This window comes from Ursus americanus, chromosome 12 (assembly GCF_024610735.1).
Source record: "Ursus americanus isolate L20-20 chromosome 12, mUrsAme1.1.p, whole genome shotgun sequence".
Lineage (NCBI taxonomy): Eukaryota > Metazoa > Chordata > Mammalia > Carnivora > Ursidae > Ursus > Ursus americanus.
Genome location: NC_142138.1, coordinates 69973309 through 69994734, shown reverse-complemented (window position 1 = coordinate 69994734; position 21426 = coordinate 69973309). Strand labels below are relative to the sequence as shown.

The 21426-nt window shown below is 46.5% G+C and overlaps 1 protein-coding gene, 1 long non-coding RNA gene and 1 pseudogene across 7 annotated transcripts; 2 read left to right on the top strand and 1 right to left on the bottom strand.

Annotated features, from left to right (window-relative positions):
• Positions 1 to 52: 52 nt before the first annotated feature.
• On the bottom strand, positions 53 to 6301 carry CA14 (carbonic anhydrase 14). Of its 5 annotated transcripts, XM_087866241.1 has the most exons (13): positions 6266 to 6301; positions 5914 to 6014; positions 3885 to 3905; positions 3602 to 3756; positions 2807 to 2867; positions 2284 to 2426; positions 1906 to 2001; positions 1654 to 1720; positions 1339 to 1511; positions 1115 to 1235; positions 848 to 868; positions 647 to 731; positions 53 to 527 (listed from the first exon to the last, which is right to left on the bottom strand). In XM_087866241.1, the coding sequence occupies exons 2-13, from the start codon at positions 5966 to 5968 to the stop codon at positions 464 to 466; spliced, it is 1062 nt and encodes a 353-aa protein (XP_087722367.1). In that variant the 5' UTR covers positions 5969 to 6014; positions 6266 to 6301; the 3' UTR covers positions 53 to 463. The 5 variants fall into 5 exon arrangements, with proteins under 5 accessions (XP_087722367.1, XP_045633079.1, XP_087722368.1 ...); XM_045777123.2 differs by lacking the exon at positions 3602 to 3756 and having other exon boundaries at positions 2807 to 2986; positions 6266 to 6292; XM_087866242.1 differs by lacking the exons at positions 3602 to 3756; positions 3885 to 3905 and having other exon boundaries at positions 2807 to 2986; positions 6266 to 6300.
• On the top strand, positions 5934 to 9778 carry LOC123779206 (uncharacterized). 2 transcript variants are annotated; one of them, XR_015726410.1, is made up of 4 exons: positions 5934 to 5988; positions 6709 to 6873; positions 7499 to 7972; positions 8847 to 9778. It is a non-coding gene; the product is annotated as an uncharacterized LOC123779206 (long non-coding RNA). The 2 variants fall into 2 exon arrangements; XR_006776111.2 differs by lacking the exon at positions 8847 to 9778 and having other exon boundaries at positions 7499 to 8187.
• Positions 9779 to 17952: 8174 nt separating this feature from the next.
• LOC123779228 (large ribosomal subunit protein eL22 pseudogene) lies at positions 17953 to 18374 on the top strand (annotated as a pseudogene).
• Positions 18375 to 21426: the final 3052 nt, after the last annotated feature.

Here is a 21426-nt window from a genome sequence, read left to right as displayed (position 1 = left end):
AAGGAACTCCCCCACTCTCAAGAGCCCCGACTTTTGGAAGGAAGACCAGAGGTAGGATTAGAAACTTTAATTTCCAGATATATTGAGCCAAAAAATATAACCCCAACAGCAGCAACTCTTTTTCCCAAGGGGAGGTCCTGCACTATATCTAGGGAAAGGGACATAAAGGTAAGGGGGTGGAGGACTTTGGGGGTACATCCCCAACTTCCCCTACAACTAAACACAGTTTGCCATCTGCATTGTCAACATAATGTTGTCCTGATCTATATGTTTTGAGAGGTTGAAGGCTCTGCTCTTACTCCAGAACAAAAGCCTGTCCGTGCCTCTCTGTAGGGGCTGTCTGGTGGAAGGAGGGCTGTCTGCCCACTACTCCTACAGTACTTTCTGGCCAGTCCTTGCACCTCATTTTAGAAGCTCCCTGATTGGCATGAAGGGAAAGCATCCATGATGTTGGTGAGGGAGTCTATGCCTCTGTGGCTCGTGCTGAGGTGAAGACCACACTTTTCCGGTTTCCTAGCCTCTTCTTCCTGGAAGGGGAAATGGTTCGTGGAAATGACTAGGGTCCTAGGTGAAACAGATTAAAGATGGAATAGAGGGCTTTTCAGTAGAAAAGAAAGGACCGAAGGAATGGAAAGTAGGACCTCACCGAATCTTCCTGGCGATGAAATAAACAGCCAGTAGAAGGCAAAGACAGCCAACCAAGATTCCCACTCCCAGACTCAGCATTTCACCTGGGAGAGAGAAATACGGAAGGTGTCATCCTAGGATTAATATAGATACTGAGACTTCCCTCACGCCCTGGGGAGACCCCCTTCCCTCCCCCCACACCTGGTTCAGGCTGTCTTACCTGTAGTATACAAGGATTCCGCTGTAGGGGAAGAAGACATGGGTCAGTGGGACGTGAGCTCCCCATGCCAGCTGGGAGCAGCACACTATGCCTCTATGCTGGGGGAGATCATCACCTGGCACCCGGGGGGGGGGGCGTATTCCCAGTCCAAGCAAGTCCTAGGAGCCCCTTCCCCTCCTAGCCTTCCTTTTCTTCCCAGGGGCTCCCTAGCTCCTGCTACTGAGTCCCCCAATTTCTCATCTCCTTTTCCAAGCCTTGGGCAGTCACCTTGGATGAAAGAAGCAAAGACTGTTCGCTGATTGAGAGGCTGGGGGGCTCGGTAGTTCCGTACCAGGAGCTTAGAGGGCTCCTCTTCTGTGGAGAACAATGTCTCCTGAAGCTCTTCCAGCTGAGGAGTAGAAGAGTGGGACGGGGGAGAAGAGTCACTCACTTTGTGGAGTGGGAAAGAGTCTGAGGTTATGTCTCTGCTGCCTCACCTCCCCACCACTCACCTGTCCCACTGAAATCTGAGCCCTTCGATTGAAGACGGTCCAGAGCACACTCTGGTAGCAGGGGGGTGTGGTGAGGGAGCCATTGTAGCGGAAGAACTGGTCCAGCTGTGGGGGGAGCAGCTCTCCCACACTGAAGGGAGGCACTGAAGTCTTCTGATCTGGAGGAGAACAGACTAGGACTCCTTTCCCTCACTGTAGCCCAGCTTACCTAGATAGGGCTCCCAGGAGCGGAAACCCCTAGCCCCTAAGTCGTCATCCTAGGCTTCATAGGCCTTTTGGGGGAAGTTCCCCCAAAGTCTAATCTCACAGGCTCACCTTTATGCCTAATTTCATGCAAGTGACTCAGAATGTGTTCATAAACTGGATTCTTGGTCTCACCCACCTGGAAAGGGAGAGAGTTTGGAATGAGCCCATGTTTGGAGTAAGACGTTCACACATGGAATAAATGGTCAGAGTAGGTTGCTGACTAGCCTAGGGAAGGAGAGCAGCAACAGACATGGGCAGAATAGGACTGAGGGGTGCAGAGAGAGTGGAGAGAGACCTGGGAGGGACTGGGGGGCCACTGACCTCAATGAGGATGCCCAAGACAGCCAGGCCCTGAGGCTTCGGAGCGGCCTCACTCAAGCTGTCATAGGAATCAGAATCATAATGTACAATGTGTAGCTGAGGGAGAGGAGAGGGAATTAAATAATTTAATGTTTCTTCACTACCCCTTCCCAAAGGCTTTGACCCTAGCCACCACCACCACCTCCAGTGTGCCCTAAACCTGTCCCCCAAAGGCTTTGACCCTAGCCACCACCACCACCTCCAGCGTGCCCTAACCCTGTCTCACAAAGGTTGGCCTTATCTTCCAAGTATGACTTTTCGCAGTTTCTAGATCCTTCCTTTCCCTGGCACCGACCGCGCCTGTCATTATGTCCCAGGCCAAGCTTTGCCCCCTGGTACCTCCGCAGCTGTGGCCTCACTGTTGATCTGGTGCTCTGATCCCCCAAGGGATCCTGTCTCACCCCAATGCAGGTGGAGCTGGGCAGCTACGTATTTCCGGGGAAGTCCCTCCAGATACATGGTAGGGGGCAGAGAGAGTTGCACTGTGAGGAAAAGAGAGCAAGCTAGGGTTGGTGGAGGAGTGTGGACACATTCCCACCACTCCGATGCCACTGGTTCTTGGGAGACTCGGCCAGCCTTTTCTGCCTCCTTCCCCCGTAGCACCCAGTCCTTCCCACCACTGCTTTTCTATCATATCTCTCCCCTTCTCAGTGAGGATCAAATTGATGCTGTGATGCTAAATCCACCCTGATCGTAGACATTCACTCCCCACCTTTGGCTGTAAGGAGCCTCATCCCCATTCTCACCTCTACGAATTTGTAGATGAAGCCTTCTGAGAATTTAGAAGTTAGGCAAATGCTTCTTTCCCCTGACTCCTAATTGGAATTGGAGTTTACACCTCTTTGGAGCCTGAGCTTTTTACCTGTGTGGCCATTGTTGTGCAGGTCCAAAGGCTCAGTGCTAGGCTGGTCATATCCGTGGGGCTGCAGAGCGGGCAACTCAGGGTCAAAAGTCACACTGTCTGTCTGGATATTGATGGGGGATTGGGCATTGCTTCCACACTCAGGGTAAGAGGCTGGCCAGTGGTCTTGACCATGTGGGCCTGGTGGGGATTACCACGGAATTTGTCCTGCCCTCCAATCCCCAGCCACCCTTAAGGAACCCCCCCCCCTTGGCAAAGACCCCAGTCCTGCGGGGCCAGGTGAGGCAGGGGTCCCTACTGGACTTGATGCAGCAGGACCCTTCACCTTCCCTGAGGCAGTGATGACACCCCAGCTTTCCTGATAGATGTAAGCAGTGGCTTTTACTCACCTGTAGTCCGGGGACAAGAAAGCTGAGCGTCAGGAAAAGGGGATGGGTAGAAAACCCGCATGCCCGGAGAGGGGGCTAGAGCGGAAGCAGGAAAGCCGGGACATAAAATGATTCTAGAAAGAGCACGTCTCCTTGGGGGCCCCCCTGTGAAGCGGCCTGGGGAATCCATTCCCTCTGCATGTTTTACTCTCACACAGGACCTTGCACTGACTCTGGGATTTGCTTATTAGTCAGCAGTTCAGGGGAATTGAATCCACCTCCACCAGGGTCACCACCTATCCTGCCAGCCTCTTCCTCACCCCTGACCTCAGGCTCTGTCCCAATTCCAGATGCAAGTAGGATCTATGAGGTCAGAAAAAGAGCCAGGAAGCGGATGGGCAGCGAAGCTCAGTGTTCCTTTCCCTACCTGGTTTCCTCTCCACGCCTGCACCCTCATTCCACACAGACTGACTGAGGACGTCTCTAGCCTTTCTGTTGAATCGGGGGGTGTGTGTGCTTGGGGGGCGGTGGTTGACAGAACAGGGCCAGGAGTCTTATATGTAAAAGGTAGGGCCTGGGGGCCTGCGGGAGGGAGGAGCTAGGGTCGGAAGCTACGGGGAGATCCCCGCACACTCGACAGAAGTCCTCCCGGCAGGTGAAGAGGTCCCAGTGTGAAAGGGGTAGCGGAAGGCCTTGGGCTCTGCGCTCACCCTCGTGTGTCCAGTGCTGACCTGCAAGGCGGAGAGAGCGCAGCTGCAGCCGGCGCAGCGGGGCGGCGTCCGCGGCCCTCGGCCTCCCGCCGACACTCGGGGCCGCCCCACCTCCCGCCGTTCCTTCTCCACCCTCCTCCCCGAGCCCTTCGCGAAGGAAGCCTTGAAACCCGACACCTCGGCGGAAAGGTCGGGGGGCCGAGGTCAAATCGCCAGCGGGGCGGCGCGGGTGCGTGCTGAGGAGGGGGAGGGGCGAGGAGCCCGAGCCCGGAGCCTAAAATTAACCCGGGCCGACGGCGCCGCGGGCCCCGCCCCCACGGCTCCCCTGCCGGGGCCGCGCCGGTGCGACGCTCGCGAGCCCGGGGCGAGGTGTGCGTGTGGAGGGAAGGGCCTGGAACCGGGCAGGCGGAAACAGTGGTGGGGGGCGATGGCGCTACCGAGGGAGAAGGGCCATCCCTCATAGGCTTTGAAGCATCGTGTCGGGCGCGTGAGGCGAGGCCCTTGGCTGTGAATTAACACTGAAGTTCCCCCTCGGGTCCTCGTAGCGCTGAAGGAAACGTTCCCCATGACCAGCAGCCTCTCCTCTCTAGGTCCCCAGATGGCTAGGGAAGGTGGGAGTCGGGGCAGGGTCCCCGCCACGTTGAGGGTGGTGGGTGGGCACAGGCACCAGGCTGGCAGAGACGGGCTGAAAGTGAAGCATTGTGTGTGGGAAAGAGAGCTGCCAGCTGGGTCACATGCCAGGCTCCCGTGCAGTCCTCTCGCAGGCTGGAAGGCTGGCGGTCTGCGGGGCCGGTCTCACCCAGGGCCACAGGGCTTCAGCGGGAAAAGGAAGGCCTTCCGGCACGTTTTCTCTGTATTATTCCAGTTCTAGTTCAAATTCAAGCTCTGGGGGAAACAATTCTAAATTCCTTCGTCTCTCTCTCTTATTCCCTCAAATTCCTCAGACTTCTGAGATATCCTTGATCTCATCCTTGCGCTCTTGTTCGGACCCATCCCTTGGTTCAGACAGTTCTGAAAAGCAGCCCAAGGGGAAGGGCTGGAGGCAGCCTCTCACCAGTGCCATGGGACAACTTGAATTCCCTGGTTCCGTGTGGGGCGGGCTGACAGCCTTACCTTCCCCTCCCACCAAACCCCCAAAGGGCTGGTTCTCCACCTCGTCCTCTTTTTTCCCTGTTTTTTTTTTTTTTTTTTTTTTCTTTTCCCTTAGATGCACTTTCCAGCTCTTCATTTGGCTGCCCCCCTCACCCATCCTCCCTGCATTCCGCCTCTGCTCTCCAGGCCCTTCCCCTCCCCCTGCTCTTCCAAGGGATCTTTATCACACACCTACTGTCTACAGGATACTGTGCTAGACATAGGAAACACAAAAATGAGGGATAGGGGTCCTCGGGACACTCTTGGGAGCACCGAAGCCTATTCTCCAGAGTCCTCCTCATCTCCTGGGAGCTTCTGAAAGTCCTTTGTAAGCTGTAAAGGGCCCAACAGTGTTGACTATTATTGCTACTGCTTTTAGGAAGAAACTGGGAAACCAGTCGCCCCATAGAATTAAGAGTGGACATTGGCCATGAGATTTGTAGTTGGGGATAAGAATCTAAGTCACGGGGTGCGGGGGGTATCCCACCCACCCACATCAGTCCTCTCTATTTTTTTACTCCATGCCTCCTTGGCTCCCTACTTGAGGGAGTTCGGAAATAAAGAAGGCCCGGGAGGGTTGCCTGTGACTAGGGCAGTGCAGGAAAGAGTGCGGAGAGGCTCTATAGCCTGCCAGGAGATTCCCGCAGTGTGTGTACACATCCTGCTCCCCAGCTAGCTCCCCAGCCCTCCCCCCCAGTCCCACAAACAGCAAGGCTGGACAGGCAAAGCGGGAAGAAAGGACGTGCTCCTCTCGCCACTCCTCTCTCTTCCCCCACATCCCTGAGTCTATTATTCAAGCTCCTAGGCTTCCTTTTATACCCCCCCCCCCCCGTTAAGCAAACCGGGCAGCATGTGGACATCAGCACAGACAGACACACAGGCATCCAAATGTACCTACCCGCTTCTGCAGCCAGGATCCAGATCACCTCCAGCAGCAGAGGGAAGAACAACATGGTATCCCTGGAAGAAGCAGGTCCTGGGACTTTGGGGACTTGAGGACTAGGGTTGGCGGAGAAAGAGTGGGGTGGGGGGAAGAGGGAAAGAGAGAGAGAGAAGGAGAGGGAGGAAGGAGGGGGGAGGGACAGAAAGAGAGAGGAGTTTCTTGGAGCTGAGCTGATTGTATTTATCTCTTTTTCTCTTGCTGTCTCTGTGTCTCTTCGGGCTTCCAGGGGATTTGGTTTTCAGTAGGGTACCTAATGTTTTGGGTCCCTAGGACAAATCTCTCGCTGCCCCACTCTTTTTTAATCTACCTCTATGGTCTTCACTCCACTTGCTGGCCAGCAACCTCACAATTGCCTCCCGCTTTTAAGGTGGCTCTGGACGAGTGTACGTGCTGGGGAGGGGGGTGCTGCCTGGGTTGCTGGTGAACAGCTCCTTAAATAGCCTATTAGGCATGCAGAGCTGGAGCATGCCGCGGGTTCGCGGGAGCCCTGGCCCTGGCTCAGGAGCCCAGCTGGGGTGAGCTCTTCCTTCTTCTGCTCTTTGCATGGGCACTGTCCAGGTGGGTGTCCCCTGGAGTGGGCCTGGGGCACGGACGGAAGGCTTGGGGATCCAATCCAGCCCCCTCAGGGGGACACTGTGTTCTCATTCCCCGTCTGGCTTCTCCGAGGAGCAACTCCCCGGGGTGGCATGGAGCAGTGGGTGGGAGGACCTTTTCCCTGTCCCCTGAAGAATTTGAACTGCCCCGGAACAGGAAGAGTCCAGAGTTTGGAGACAGCAGTTGGGGACTCAGGGTGCAGGTGGAGGGTAGAAAGTCAAGCGCTAAAACCTAGCTTGTGGAAAATAAAGAAGAGAAGTGAGTCAAGAGAACTTGCTTGGAGCGATCTCTTCCTGTGCCTGTCACTACCCCCTTCCCACGGTGAGGCCTGGGTCCACGTGCCTGTGTGGCCGGGGTGGGGTGGTGGTTTTGTTTGCTGTATAAAGCCCATTTGTGTGCCCAGCGGGGGAGGGGCTGCAGCAGCACCATGGAGAGACAGCGGCTCCAACTGCCAGACCCAGCCACCTCCCTCCCCAGGGAGCCCAGATCTAGGGCGGCTTTTGTCATTGAAGAGGACACTGACCCCTGGCAGGGAGGCCAGGGCAGGAGGAGAGATGGGGAGACCTCCGAAACAATCATTACCACGGTAAAAAAAAAAAAAAAAAAAAAAAAAAAAAAAAAGGCGGACTCTAGAGAAAAGGAGGGGAGGGAGCAGAGAGAGAGACCATGTGATCTAGTTGGAAGTGGGGCCCAGGGTCTTCCCTCCAGCTCAACAAAGGGCTGAGGCCGGACACGTGGGACTGAGTGAAATCTGCCACCAGGGAGCTGGATGAGTAGAGCATAGCGGCTGCTGGGTCTCAGGAATGTGGGCTGGTGCCTGTTTGCCCACGGGACTGGAAATCCCGATCGGAATGTACATCCTAAATCCCTCGGTAGAGAATGTGAAACACACAGATAGTTTCAAGCCAGACACTGAGACCTCTTTCTCCTCCGTGTCCTTCACCAGGGTCACCAGCCCTGAGGATGCACCCATCCGAGCTCCCTCTGTGCTCATCCCTCCTGCCAAGGAGCAAGAAATAGCCAAAACAAAGGGAGCAGAAGCTAAATAAGGAGCAGGATAAAGGCCGAAGGAACAGAGTGATGCATGTGCTCGGTCATCAGTGCCTGCTGAGGCAGGAGCGGCCCTGCCTTTCCGGCCCCTGTGACTGATCTGCGAAGCAAAACCGTTTGGCAGATGTCATTTCCTTCTTCATTTTCTCATCACCCTCAGAATTATTTTTCCCTTACAGGCGCATTTTATGTTTTGAGATTCCCCCAGAGCCCCACCCCTCTCATCTAAGCGGAATAAAAGGCAGGAAGTGTCAACTAGACATCCTGGGAATCAGGAGAGTTAACCCAGAGAAACAGAGAGAAGAAGAAAAGCAGAGACATCTGTTGCATGGGAGGGAAGAACGGGCCTGGACAGAATGACCTCTGCCAGGTCAGAGTTCCCTTCCGGCAGCCCGGGCTGTAATTCACCTTCCCCGTGCAGGGAGCTTGTCTTGCCAGGCGCCACCTCCTGGTTGTCTCATGAATTTTTTTTTTTTTTTTTTTTACATTTTTAAAATTTTAATTTAAAATGTGTGTGTGATTGCTGCAGGGAAGTGTTTCGCTGCTGGTGGGATTTGGGATTTTGCCTACAGAAATAAACATTGTTTCACAAAAATGTCTTAGCCCCAAATCAGCACTTTCCCACTTCTGAGCGAGCAGCCTCTCCAGGCGCTCGTGCTTCCCAAGCGGACAAAGGTCTTCGGTTCTGGGAGGGAGGGAAAGGAGGCAAGCACACTCCTCCAGGCCCTTGCCTTTATTTTGAACTTTGGCTCTACGATGGATGTATCTATTGTCACCAAGTTAATTTGGAGTAGGTGTCAGGAGGACCCTCACATGTTAAAACAAAACAAAATGCCATCCCACCCCCCAATCCCTTCACCTTAGTAGCTACTCAAACTCTGGCACCTTTGTTTTAATTCCTACTTCTCTCTCCAGCACAATCCTTACCCCGGAGTTGGCCAAACCCAAGGCATTCCACTGCCTTCTGGCGCCATCTGCTGTCCTTTCAAATGCAGTGAAATGTGCACAGGCCAGAGAATCAAGTGTCCAAGTGTGGTGGCTTTTGGTTTGCTTTTTCTTAAAAGGTCCTTTTTATTTTATTATTGTATTTTTTTACTTAAGTAATCTCTACAGCCCACGTGCTACTTGAACTTACAGCCCCAAGATCAAGAGTTGCATGCTCTTCAAACTGAGCCAGCCAGGCATCCCATTAAGAGGTCCTTTTATTTTATTTTTTTTTAAGATTTTATTTATTTATTCGACAGACAGAGAGACAGCCAGCGAGGGAGGGAACACAAGCAGGGGAGTGGGAGAGGAAGAAGCAGGCTCCCAGCGGAGAAGCTTGATGTGGAGCTGGATTCCAGAACGCCGGGATCACGCCCTGAGCCGAAGGCAGACTCTTAAGGATTGCACCACCCAGGCACCCCAGAGGTCCTTTTAAAAAGGATATTTAGGGGCGCCTCTGCCTGCTGCTCCCCCTGCTTGTGCATACTCTCTGTCAAATAAATAAATAAAATCTTTTTTAAAAAAAGAATATTTAAACTCAACAAATGTCCTAAGTAGTCTAAAACACCTTACAGGAGCCCACTAAGTACTCTGAGTTGGTGTGGTGGGGTATACAAGAGTTCAGTGTGGGAGGGAGGCAGATCAAAAAGAAAGGAGGAGCGCCTGGGTGGCTCAGCCAGTTAAGCATCTGCCTTCAGCTCGGGTCATGATCTCAGGGTCCTGGGATTGAGCCCCCCCCCCCTTAGGCTCCCTGCTCAGTGGGGAGTCTGCTTCTCCCTCTCCCTCTGCTCTCTCTCAAATACATAAATTAAAAAACAAAGCGAAACAAACCAAAACCAAAACAAAACGAAAGGAGAATGGCCAACATAGGAACTTACTCAAGCAATACAGTTGGTAACTAATTACTGAGAAAAGAGAATCAATGAGGAGACAGTTAGATGGAATTCGATTTCCTGAAAGAGCAAGAAACTTTGTGCCATGAAATAATGCAGACCCAGGGGGCGCCTGGGTAGCGCAGTCGTTAAGCGTCTGCCTTCGGCTCAGGGCGCAATCCCGGTATTCCGGGATCAAGTCCCACGTCGGGCTCCTCTGCTGGGAGCTTGCTTCTTCCTCTTCCACTCCCCTGCTGTGTTCCCTCTCTCGCTGGCTGTCTCTCTGTCAAATAAATAAATAAAATCTTAAAAAAAAAAAAAGAAGTAATGTAGACCCAGAGATATTCTAATTTGATAGATAATCACATTTATTATCAAACCCTTGTCTCCTAACACATGAGTACCGAAGCCCCTTAAGCAAACATAAGAGCTTCAAGAATTGAAGTCAAAGTCAAAGTAAAAAAAAAAAAAAAAAATTAAAGTCCAGGTAATTTGGGGGAGAGGTGATCAGAATTCTGGATCATTTTCTCAGCTTTCCTGTTCACATTGCACAACAAATGCACGGTGAGACTATTATAGACAGAAGACAAATAAGTTTGTGATCTGGAATCTTTCAACTTTAATTAAAAAGGAGTAATTGTGGGGCATCTGGGTGGCTCAGTGCGTTAAGCGTCTGCTCTTGGCTCAGGTCATGGTCCCAGGGTCCTGGGATTGAGTCAGGCATCGGGCTCCCTGCTCACCAGGGAGCCTGCCTCTCCCTCTCCTTCTACTCCTGCCCCCCTGCCACCCCCGCCCCCGCCCCCGTTCGTTCGCGCTCTCGCGCGCTCTTTCTCAAATAAAATCTTTTTTAAAAAAGGAGTAATTTTGTGTCCTGCACTGATTCCATGCCCAGATCACTGCCTGGTACATACATATTTGCTTGACTGAACGACTAAATCTAGTCACTGGAACATTTATTTACTTTCTTTCTGTCTTTGGTATTTTGCAGAATTTTAGACCAAAAGGGTTCTCAGGCATCATTCCAACTCCCTTGTTATGCCATAAAGACAGAGTTTTGAGGGGCTTGGGATTCTCTCATGGTTAGACACATAGCAGTTAAGCTGAACCAGAGCAAGGGCACGGACACCATTGGACTTCCTGCTACACCATTGGTTCTCGAACATCAGAGTACATCAGAATCATCTGGAAAGCTTGTTAAATTACAGATTTCTGGGCCTCCCTCCCATAGTTTCTGATTCTGTAGGTCTGGATTATGTCCAGAGAACTGCATTTATAGTAGGTCCTCAGGTGATACTGATGGTCTGAGGGGACCATACTTGAGAATCAATGCCCTATACCAACTGGAGTAGAGGAGGTATTAGGGAGTTTGCCATTCATGGTAGGGCTTCCAGCCATCTGGAATTGTTATTTGCAGTCATCTTTATAGAGATGAGCCACAATACCTTCACTAGTATACAAATGAGGACTTCTGGATACTAGTCACCATGCCATGCCCTAGAAACAAAAAATTAACAAGAGGTAATCCCTGCCCTCAAGAATTGCACAATCTCTTAAGGGCTCCAGATCCCATACCCCATCAGTAGGCTGCAACACTGAGGAGTTCTAAATGGTAGCGCAAAATGTTACGGGAATCAAAGAGGATGGGTAACTAGCAGTGAGATTTTCTTTACCTGATAGCAACAATTGTTCCACAGAATGGGAGCAGGTCCTAGAATTCTACGTAACAACAAAAGATTCCAGTCCGAGGCAGGCAGACTCTTGCTTCACTGTCTGGAGATTTGACACCGAAGGATAGGTTATGTCAAAGCAGGATTCTCTTTATCCCATTTGATAAATTGCTTCCTCTGCAAGAAGGAAGGAGAAGGGGTAGCAGGGAGCCCTAGAACTGCAGTTATTTGTTCCATCTGCTCTGATCACTGCCTCTTTCTGCCTGTCTGCTTCCTTTTCTCCTTATTCTCTACCGTTCGTCTAACTCAAAAGAACATTGTATATCAGCCCAAGCAAAAGACATTAACACTTCTACCACTTCCCTTCCATGGTGAGAAGATTCTCGTTAAAGATATTTTTTGTTTTTGAAGGAACTGTTATGTCTGAATCACTATAGGAATAAGAATCAGTGGATAATATAGCATAATCTTGTTATAATGAGTTGCTTATTACTGGTTTAAACCAGCCCCCAGATAAGAAGTCTGTTCTCAGATCAGATTGTGACAAACGATTTGGATTTTATTTATTTATTTGTCAGAGAGAGAGAGAGAGAGCGCGCACAAGCAGGGGGAGCGGCAGGCAGAGGCAGAGGGAGAAGCAGGCTCCCCTCTGTAGCTATACATTTTTTAAAAGGATGTGAGTCTTAAAAGGTAAAGTGACTTGGCTGAAGTCATGGGACAAAGAATCAGGTTCCGACTGGCGCCTCACTCAAAACGTGTTAAAATACTTTAAAAAACAAAACCAAAAACCTTTAAGGAAAACAGAAGGGTTTTTTTTTTAAGCTTCAAGTCATTTCTAAGGAATATCTGCAAAAGTGAAATGCAGCTATTAATGGGCTCGTAGATCTTGCATTCTTTCTACTATTCTACTATTCAATGCACTTATTATTTCAGGTATTACATATATTTTAATTAAGTAGTACTCTCACAGGCTGGTTATAAATCCATTCACATTGGGAAAAAGTGACTTTTTTTGCTCCTTTAAAAAAAAAATAAAAAGGAGGGATGCCTGGGTAGCTCAGTCGGTTAAGCCTCCGACTTGATCTCAGCTCAGATCTTGATCTCAGGTCATGAGTTCAAGCCCTACTTCGTGGGCTTTTTTTTTTTTTTTAATTTTTAAAAGATTTTATTTATTTATTTGACAGAGAGAGAGAGAGAGAGAACAAGCAGGGGGAGTGGCAGGCAGAAGGAGAGGGAGAAGCAGGCTCCCCTCTGAGCAAGGACCCCGATGCAGGGATGAGGGGCTCAATCCCAGAACCCTGGGATCATGACCTGAGCCAAAGGCAGACTCTTAACCTTCTGAGCCACCCAGGTGTCCCTCAAGCCCCACTTTGGACTCCACTCTGGGCATGCAGGCTACTTAAAAACAAACAAACAAACAAACAAACAAACAAAGGAAATAATTACTTGGGGTTGGCTTTAGAATGGAAGAGAACATCAGATCTTAACAATGGCTTGTCACTTTTCCTTTTAATTATTATTATTATTTTATTATTTTTTAATTATACAAATAATACCTGATGAATTCAGGGAAAATAGAAGATTCAGAAAAGGAAGAAAATTAAATCACTTAAAATTCCTTCAATTAGAAATAGTCATGTTAATATCCTGGTATTTTACAAACGTTTTTCTATGAAGTTACATCTAAATGCATATACATTTTGTGGCACCGTTAAGCGTCTGCCTTGGGTTCAGGTCATGATCCTGGGATCCTGGGATCAAGCCCCGCATCTGGGTCCCTGCTCAGCGGGAGTCTGCTTCTTCCTCTCCCTCTCTCCTCTGCTTGCGTGCATGCTCTCTCTCTCAAATGAATAAATAAGATCTTTAAAAAAAATAAACGCATACATTTTGTGTGTATAAAAGTATTGTACTTTTTACAAAAATGGAACCATACTATACACATATTTGGCCCATAACCTTTTTTTCTAACATTATTTTGTGAACGTTCTTCAATGTCAATAAATATGTATTCCTGTTTTTCTTTCTTTTGCTTTAATAGATGACTTGTTACTTTTTTTAATTACAAAAGGAATGAGACCTACATATTAAATTATTGAACATATGTAAAACCCTGTATATATTCATACTCACTAGAACTACAAAGCATTATCACTATCAGAAATTCTTTAATTATAAATTACATTCACTTCTTCCCCTAATCTTATATTTATCAATATTCGAACTAAGCAAAACATAGTAACCCCGCATTTGTTTCTGGAGTTACTCTAAGCACCAGATACATTTGAATTTTCTGGTAGTGAAATATTTATACTCATAATGAACCCAGTCAGACAAAGGAGTTCGCTATGAACCCACTCTTCCCTTCTCTGTCATCAGTTAAAACTTCATAGTATTGTATAGAAATAACCTGGTATATGTAACCAATTCTCTGCCTTGGGATTGTTAGAGTTTTGGGTTTTTTTCCCCAGTTTTTATCTATAACAGTATTTCAATGAGAATATTCTTGTTCATACATATTTACACATTATCCAATAGTTTCCTAGAATTGCAAGAGGGTCTATGCTTTTTCTTTTAATTTTTTATTATGAAAAAGTTCAAACTCAACCCTTTTTAAAAAAGATTTATTTATTTGAGCGAGAGAGCGCATGGTGGGGGTAGGCAGAGGGATAGGGAGTGAGAGTCTTAAGCAGACTCCACGCTGAGCATGGAGCCTGATGCAGGGCTCGATCTCCTGACGCTAGGATCAGTACCTGAGCAGAAACCAAGAATCGGCTGCTTAACCAACTGTGCCACCCAGGTGCCCCCAATCCTTTCTTAAAAGTCACGTTTATGGGGGCGCCTGGGTGGCACAGCGGTTGAGCGTCTGCCTTCGGCTCAGGGCGTGATCCCGGTGTTGTGGGATCGAGCCCCACATCAGGCTCCTCTGCTATGAGCCTGCTTCTTCCTCTCCCACTTCCCCTGCTTGTGTTCCCTCTCTCGCTGGCTGTCTCTATCTCTGTCGAATAAATAAATAAAAAAATAAAATATTAAAAAAAAAAAAGTCACGTTTATGGAGGTATAACTTACATACAGTAAAATTCATCCTTGCTAGTGTATAGTTCTATGTGTTGACAAATGTATACAGTCACGTAACCACCGTCCTAATCAAGATACAGAACAGTTCATCACCCCCGCTGCACCATAATTCTCTTGTGCCCTTTGTAGTCAGCTTCTCTTCCCACACTCATCCTTTGATAACTACTGATCTGTTTTCTGACCCTATAATTTTGCCTTTCCCAGAATGTCTTATATATTAAATTATACAGTATATAGTCTTTTGAGTCTGGCTTCTTTCACTTAGCATTCATTCATGTTGTTGCATATCAGAAATTTGTTGCATTTTATTGCTGAGTTTTTCCACTCTATGGACGTACCACAGTTTGCTTATCCATTTACCAGTTGAAGAACATGTGGGTTGTTTCTAGTTTTTAGTAATCTAGAATCAAACCAGTATAAACATTTGAGTATGAGTTTTTGAAGGAACCTATTTCTTTATTGTTCTTGGGCGGGAGAAGTAGTGGGAGTGAACACCCCGTGCTGGGTTGTATGTTAAGCGTATGTTTAACTTTGTAAGAAACAGCCAAACTGTCTGTCCTAGTGGTTGCACCGTTTTTCACTCCCACCAGCAGTGTGTGAGAGCTCCAGTTGCTCCAGCATTTGCCGTTGTCAGTTATATATACTCACACATTCATATACATATACATAGATTTATATACATAAAGCAAAACAAAACAACAAAAAAGTAGCCATCCTAATACATTTTTTTAATTTGGGGTGTGCGCCTTTTCGGGTTTTTTTTTTTTTTTTTGCTATATTTATTGTAATATTGTTCTCCATAAAGGTTGTACTCTTCCAAGGGTATATACATGAGTTGTCACTCCTTCCTTCTTTCTCTGGAGAGATAGACAAAGGACCCTACAATTGGTGTTCCACGACTAGGCAAAAATTTAGTATTTTTCTCTCCCTCATGACCTTTTAGCTATTTCACAGAAATTAAATTCACTTGTATCATGGTTAAATTTTTGTACAATGAATCCCATCTTCTTGTGGGTTTTCAGTATAAAGTGAGAGATATGTTCAATTGGAGGGAATTTTGGTTTAAAGGTGAGTAAAGTCTACATTGGTGAGTGTAGCAAGCTCTTCAAAGACACATTGAAACAATGAAGAAGAAACAAAAAAGGCACAAAAATGAAACAACAAATAAAAAGACACATCTTGAAAGTAAACCCACCATTTTGTAAGAAATAATAACACCAACATAATTTATACTAATGCAAAATACTGCTTGTCAAAGCAGCTCAAATAACCAAGCAGGAGAAAACCTGAATTAAATGGACCTCATTGCACCAGTCACCCAGTTTCTATCAAATTTCAATATATTTCAGTAGGATTGCCATTAAACTCTTGGATTACTAAGACTTCGTTCTTGGTATTTTGTGACAGCTGTTGACGTGATTGAACTAAAGTTAAACGGAAACCCAAACACAGCCTTGGCAAAAATCCAGACTGTATTAGGAAATAAAACATACTTACTCAAACACATGGCAGAAGCATATACCAAAATCCCGCAACAGGCATTGTGCATTGAATAAGCTTTCTGTCTTGTAACCGTGAGTTTGGATTTGGCATGCTAAACTTCTCTATAACAAAATATATGTATATTCTTATATTTTACTACAGAATAAGAAAAGCAAATGTTGGCTTAAAGACAGCTTAAACACTCGGGATATTTTCTTGTCTTTGTAGAAGGTCCACAAGTCAGTTCTTAGCTACCTCATGTTATTATTATAATTATTGTTATTGTTATTATTTTTATTTTTAGAGAGGGAAGGGCGGGGGAGGGACAGAGGGGGAGGGGGAGATAGGGAATCTTAAGCAGGCTCCATGCCTGGCTCAGAGCCCAGTGCAGGGCTCAATCTCACAACCGTGAGTTCATGACCTGAGCTGAAATCAAGAGTCTCACACTTAACTGACTGAGGCACCCAGGTGCCGCTACCTGATATTAATTTTTTAAATTTAATATTTAATTTTATCAAAGCGGTACAGGTACATAGTTTAAAAAGCCAAATAGAGGGGCGCCTGGGTAGCGCAGTCGTTAAAGCGTCTGCCTTTGGCTCAGGGCGCGATCCCGGCATTCCGGGATCGAGCCCCACATCAGGCTCCTCCGCTGGGAGCCTGCTTCTTCCTCTCCCACTCCCCCTGTTCGTGTTCCCTCTCTCGCTGGCTGTCTTTCTGTCACATAAATAAATAAAAAATCTTTAAAAAAAAATAAAAAAATAAAAAGCCAAATAGGGGCGCCTGGGTGGCACAGTGGTTAAGCATCTGCCTTCGGCTCAGGGCGTAATACCGGCGTTCTGGGATCGAGCCCCACATCAGGCTCCTCCGCTATGAGCCTGCTTCTTCCTCTCCCACTCCCCCTGCTTGTGTTCCCTCTCTTGCTGGCTGTTTCTATCTCTGTTGAATAAATAAATAAAATCTTAAAAAAAAAAGCCAAATAGATTGATAAAAGTCATGACACTCTATCCATATCCAACTTGTACTTTCTCAATCACTGCAACTTTTTAATCGTTTCTTGCAGTCTAGAACTTCAAATTTTCTTTCTTTTTAGAAAAAAAAATTTTTTTTTTTATTTATTTGAGAGAGAAAGACAGATAGCACAAGCAGAGAGGAGAGGGAGAAGCAGGCTCCCGGCTGAGCAGGGAGCCTGATATGGGGCTCGATCCCAGGACCCTGGGATCATGACCGGAGCTGAAGGCAGATGCTTAACTAATTGAGCCGCCCAGGTGGCCCTAGAACTCCAAAATTTCAAAAACATGTCTATACTGCTATTTCTTGATTTTTCAGCTTTAGATGTTAGCTTTTAAAATTTTTTTTAATTTTTATTTTTCAAAAAAGATTTTTACTTATTTATTTGAGTGAGAGAGTGTGTGAGCACAAGCAGGGGGAGCTGCAGGCAGAGGGAGAGGGAGAAGCAGGTTCCCCGCTGAGCAGGGAGACTTGTGTGGGTTTGATCCCAGGATCCTAGGATCATGACCTGCGCTGAAGGCAGACGCTTAACCGCCTGAGCCACCCAGGTGTCCCTATCTTCTTCTTCTTCTTCTTTTTTTTAAGTGGACTCCATGGCTAGCATGGAGCCCAATGTGGGGCCTGAACTCACTACCCTGAAATCAAGACCTGAACTGAGATGAAGAGTCCACACTTAACCGCCTGAGCCACCCAGGCGCCCCAGATATTATTACCTTTTAACTTCCACCTACAAAAATGAGGATTTACCTCATCATGTGTTACTCCCCAACACATATTTCTACCCTATCCTCCTGATATAGTTGTTATATTTTTTATTGAAGTATAATTAACAGTGTTATGCTAGTTTCAGGTGTACAACACTGTGATTCAACAATTCTGTACATTGCTCAGTACTCATCGAGCTAAGTGTATTATTAATCCCCTTTGCCTGTCTCACCCACCCCTCCACCCACGTCCCCTCTGGAAACCATCAGTTTATTCTCTGTATTTAAAACTTTGTTTTTGGGACACCTGGGTGGCTCAGTCGGTTAAGCAACTGCCTTCTGCTCAGGTCAGGATGCCAAGACCCTGGGATCTAGCCCCGCGTTGTCATTGTCAGGCTCCCCGCTCAGCGGGGAGTCTGCTTCTCCCTCTCTCCTTGCCACTCCCCCTGCTTGAACTCTCTCTCTGTCAAATAAATAAGTAAAATCTTAAAAACAACAACAACAACAACAACCCACAAACCTCTCTTTTTTTTGGTGGGCTCTTTGCCTCTGCATAGTATGCTCACCTCCCTTTCTGTCTCCACTGCCAACCTGACACCAGTGAAAAAGCTTGTGGCGAAGTGGGGGGGAAAGAAGCAAGTTCTGAAGCTTACCCTTGACTGAGCCCACCCTGTAGAGAATGGAATCAGGGATGCCGCCCCTTCTGAGCGGTTTCTTCAAGAGAGATTCAAAGTGAATAGAAAAGCTGGGGATCTGTGGAGGGGTTGTAACCATTGAAAGGAGCAAGAGCAAGATTACTGTACCTTTTGAGGTGTCTTTTTCCAAAAGATGTTTGAAATATCTCACCGAAAAATATTTGAAGAACAATATACGTGATTGGTTGTGTGTAGCTGCTAACAGCAGTTGTGAATCGTTACTTCCAGATTTACCAGGATGAGGAAGATGGATTACAACTCATTTATCTGGAATATTTTATATGAGTTCTTGAATAAAACTTGGGAACCCCACCAAAAAAAAAAGTATGTTTTTTGGTCTCTTCTTCATTTGCTCATTTCTTTTGTTTCTTAAATTCCACATATAAGGGGCGCCTGGGTAGCGCAGTCGTTAGGCGTCTGCCTTCGGCTCAGGGTGTGATCCCAGGGTCCTGGGATCGAGCCCCGCATCAGGCTCCTCTGCTGGGAGCCTGCTTCTTCCTCTCCCGCTCCCCCTGCTTGTGTTCCCTCTCTCGCTGGCTGTCTCTCTCTGTCAAATAAATAAATAAAATCTTTTAAAAAAAATTCCACATATGAATGAAATCATATGGTATTTGTCCTTTCCTGTGTGACATTTCATTTAGCATTAGACCCTCCAGGTCCATCTGTGTTGCTGCGTATGACAAGAACTCATTCTTTTTTTATGGGTAAAGACTAATCCATTGTGTTACATACCACATATACTACAACTTCTTTATCCATGGATGGACACTTGGGTTGCTTTCATATCTTGGCTATTGTAAATAATGCTGCAATAAACATAGGGGTGCATATATCTTTTTGAATTAGTGTTTCTGTTTTCATTGGGTAGATACCCAATAGTGGAATTACTGGATAATATGGTAATTCAATTTTTAATTTTTTGAGAAACCTCCATACTCTTTTCCAAAGTGGCCGCATCAATTTGCATTCCTACCAACAGTGCATGAGGATTCCTTTTTCTCCACATCCTCCCCAACACTTGTTATTTCTTGTCTTTTTGATTCTAGCCATTCTGACAGGTGTGAGAGATCTCATCGTGGTTTTGATTTGCATTTCCCTGGTGATTAGTTATTGAATCATAATTTTAGCTAAATCAGCATTTAGAAAATCATCAATATTTACTCACAGCTGAGCCAAACAGTGTATATGTCTTCTCTTGTGCAACTTTTAATTTCCCCTGAATTGATAATGGCCTCCCTCTGCCCCCCCCACCCTTTGCTTTAGTTTTATAGATGCTTATTCATCTCTGAACTCACTGTTGAAAATACAACTCCTCTCTCTATTCCTCGTGGAACTCTCTATCCTTCAGTTCTGAAGTTAGATTGACTTCTCTCTGGAAGCTTTTAGTATATTTCCTTTACCCTAGATGTTCTATAATTTCATGATAATGTATCGTTGTGTAGGTCTTTTTTATTTCTTGAAAGAGCGCTCAGTGGGCTCATTTGCCTAAAAGTTTGTGCGCTTCAGCTCTGGGATGTTTTCTCATATTTTTTCTTTGATAATTTTGTTTTATATGTTCTCTTCTTCGAAACTCTTATTAACTGTATGTTGAAACTTCTGGACTGGTCTCTAATATTCCTAACTTTTTTCTTCTATTTTCTATCTTTTTACTTCTTATTTACTTATTTATTTATTTATTTAATCTCTGCACCCAATGCGGGGCTCGAACTCATCACCCCAAGATCAAGAATTGCATGCTCTACCGACTGAGCCAGCCAAGCTCCTCCATCTTTTTGCTTACTATTCTACTTTCAGGGAGATTTGCTCAACTTTATCTGTCACCCCTATCAAATTATTAATTTCTGCATTCATACTTTTAATTTTCATAAGCTCTTTCTTCTGTGAATGTTTTTTTAAAGGTTTTATTTATTTATTTGAGAGAGAGAGAGCATGAGTTGGGGAGAGAGGGAGACGAGCAGAGGGAGAGGGAGGTGTGGACTCCCCACTGTGCAGGGAGCCCGACGTGGGGTCAATCCCAGGACCATGAACTGAAGGCAGATGCCTAACCTACTGAGCCACCCCGGTACCCCCTGAATGTTCCTTTTATAGCACTGTTTTCTTTTATTTACACAAACACATTATCTTCTATAATGTTAACTTAGGCTTTCTTTTAAAAATTGTCTTCTGCTTCTTCTTTTTCTTCTTCTTTTTTTTCAGTTTGTTTATTTTTGGTCTCTGCTTTTATGTGAAAGACCTTTCTAAAATATTTGGTGATCCTTCCCTATCCATTTGCATTTAGGAGTGAGGCACTCAAGTGGTGTGGGTTACCGCGCGTGGAAGCTTGTTGACCCTTAGACTATGCAGTGAGGGGTGGGACAGGTATCCGGCCATTTCTTACTGTTCTGTCAATATCTCTGGAGTTGTCTCTTAGGCTGCTCAGTTTCTTCAGACAGGAAATCTCTAACTTTTTACCTGAAGGCACATCCAATTGTATGATGAATGGAGAGAAAGGGTTTGGTTTGTTGGGGAGAGTTCTCACTGTTTGAAATACAGATTTTTGCTTTTCCTGCCAATTTTCATTACATTATCTTGGTCTTAGTTATGGCAGGTGTCTCTGAGTTTAGAATACCTTCTTTTGACCTCTGTGGGTCAGAGATGGGAATGAATTCAGTTGCTTTTAACATGAACTTCAACCAAATCTGTTTTAGCCCTCCCCTCACCCTCATCTTCAGGGATTCTTAGTGCCTCCAAATTCAGAAGTTTTGTGTGGTTCTAATGTAAATCAGTTTGTCTCTCAATCCCCTTCAGGCAGTTAGGTTTCAACTTTCTCCTCTCTTCTAAGATGATTACTTCTAGTCTACTGGGATCTCTGAAGGGAATCCCAATCATGGCATTCTTTCTTGATGCAGGGTCCTGAACAAGTTGAGAAATAAAGCAACAGGCAAATATGGAGGTAAACATATCATCTTTATTACTGTTGGAGGCCAACTGGAGGTACACTTTAGTATGGGAGTTAAAGGGCCTGCTAACTGTGCTCAGAACCAGCCAGGCTGGACTGAGGCAGACTTCCGTGTGTAGGAGCAAAGCAGAATTTTGTGTTCTGACAAACAGGCTCCCTCTGCCAAGAGCAAGGAGGACGGAGCAGGGTGGAACACTCTACTTGGGGTGGGTGAACAAAGGTCCGAGAGAGGCCCAGTTACACCACCTGAGCTCTTTTCACAAGAAGTAAGACATCAGGAGTAAGGAAGCATTTCTGAACTACATGATACATCACTTTACAGATGCTAATATTTTGTTGCGCTCTCTCATCGTCTGTCTTCTCTTTGCTCACTCTCTTTGTTCTTTCCGGTTTAGGTTT

Excerpts from the sequence above, each read along its gene's own strand:
- CA14 (XM_087866241.1), bottom strand. The coding sequence starts at position 5,968 with ATGTTGTTCTTCCCTCTGCTGCTGGAGGTGATCTGGATCCTGGCTGCA. Across the intron at positions 3,906-5,913 it reads GATCCTGGCTGCAGAAGCGG|GTCAGCACTGGACACACGAG; the intron begins GTAGGTACATTT and ends TCCGCCTTGCAG. Across the intron at positions 2,868-3,601 it reads AGGCGTGGAGAGGAAACCAG|CCCCACGGATATGACCAGCC; the intron begins GTAGGGAAAGGA and ends CCCGCTCTGCAG.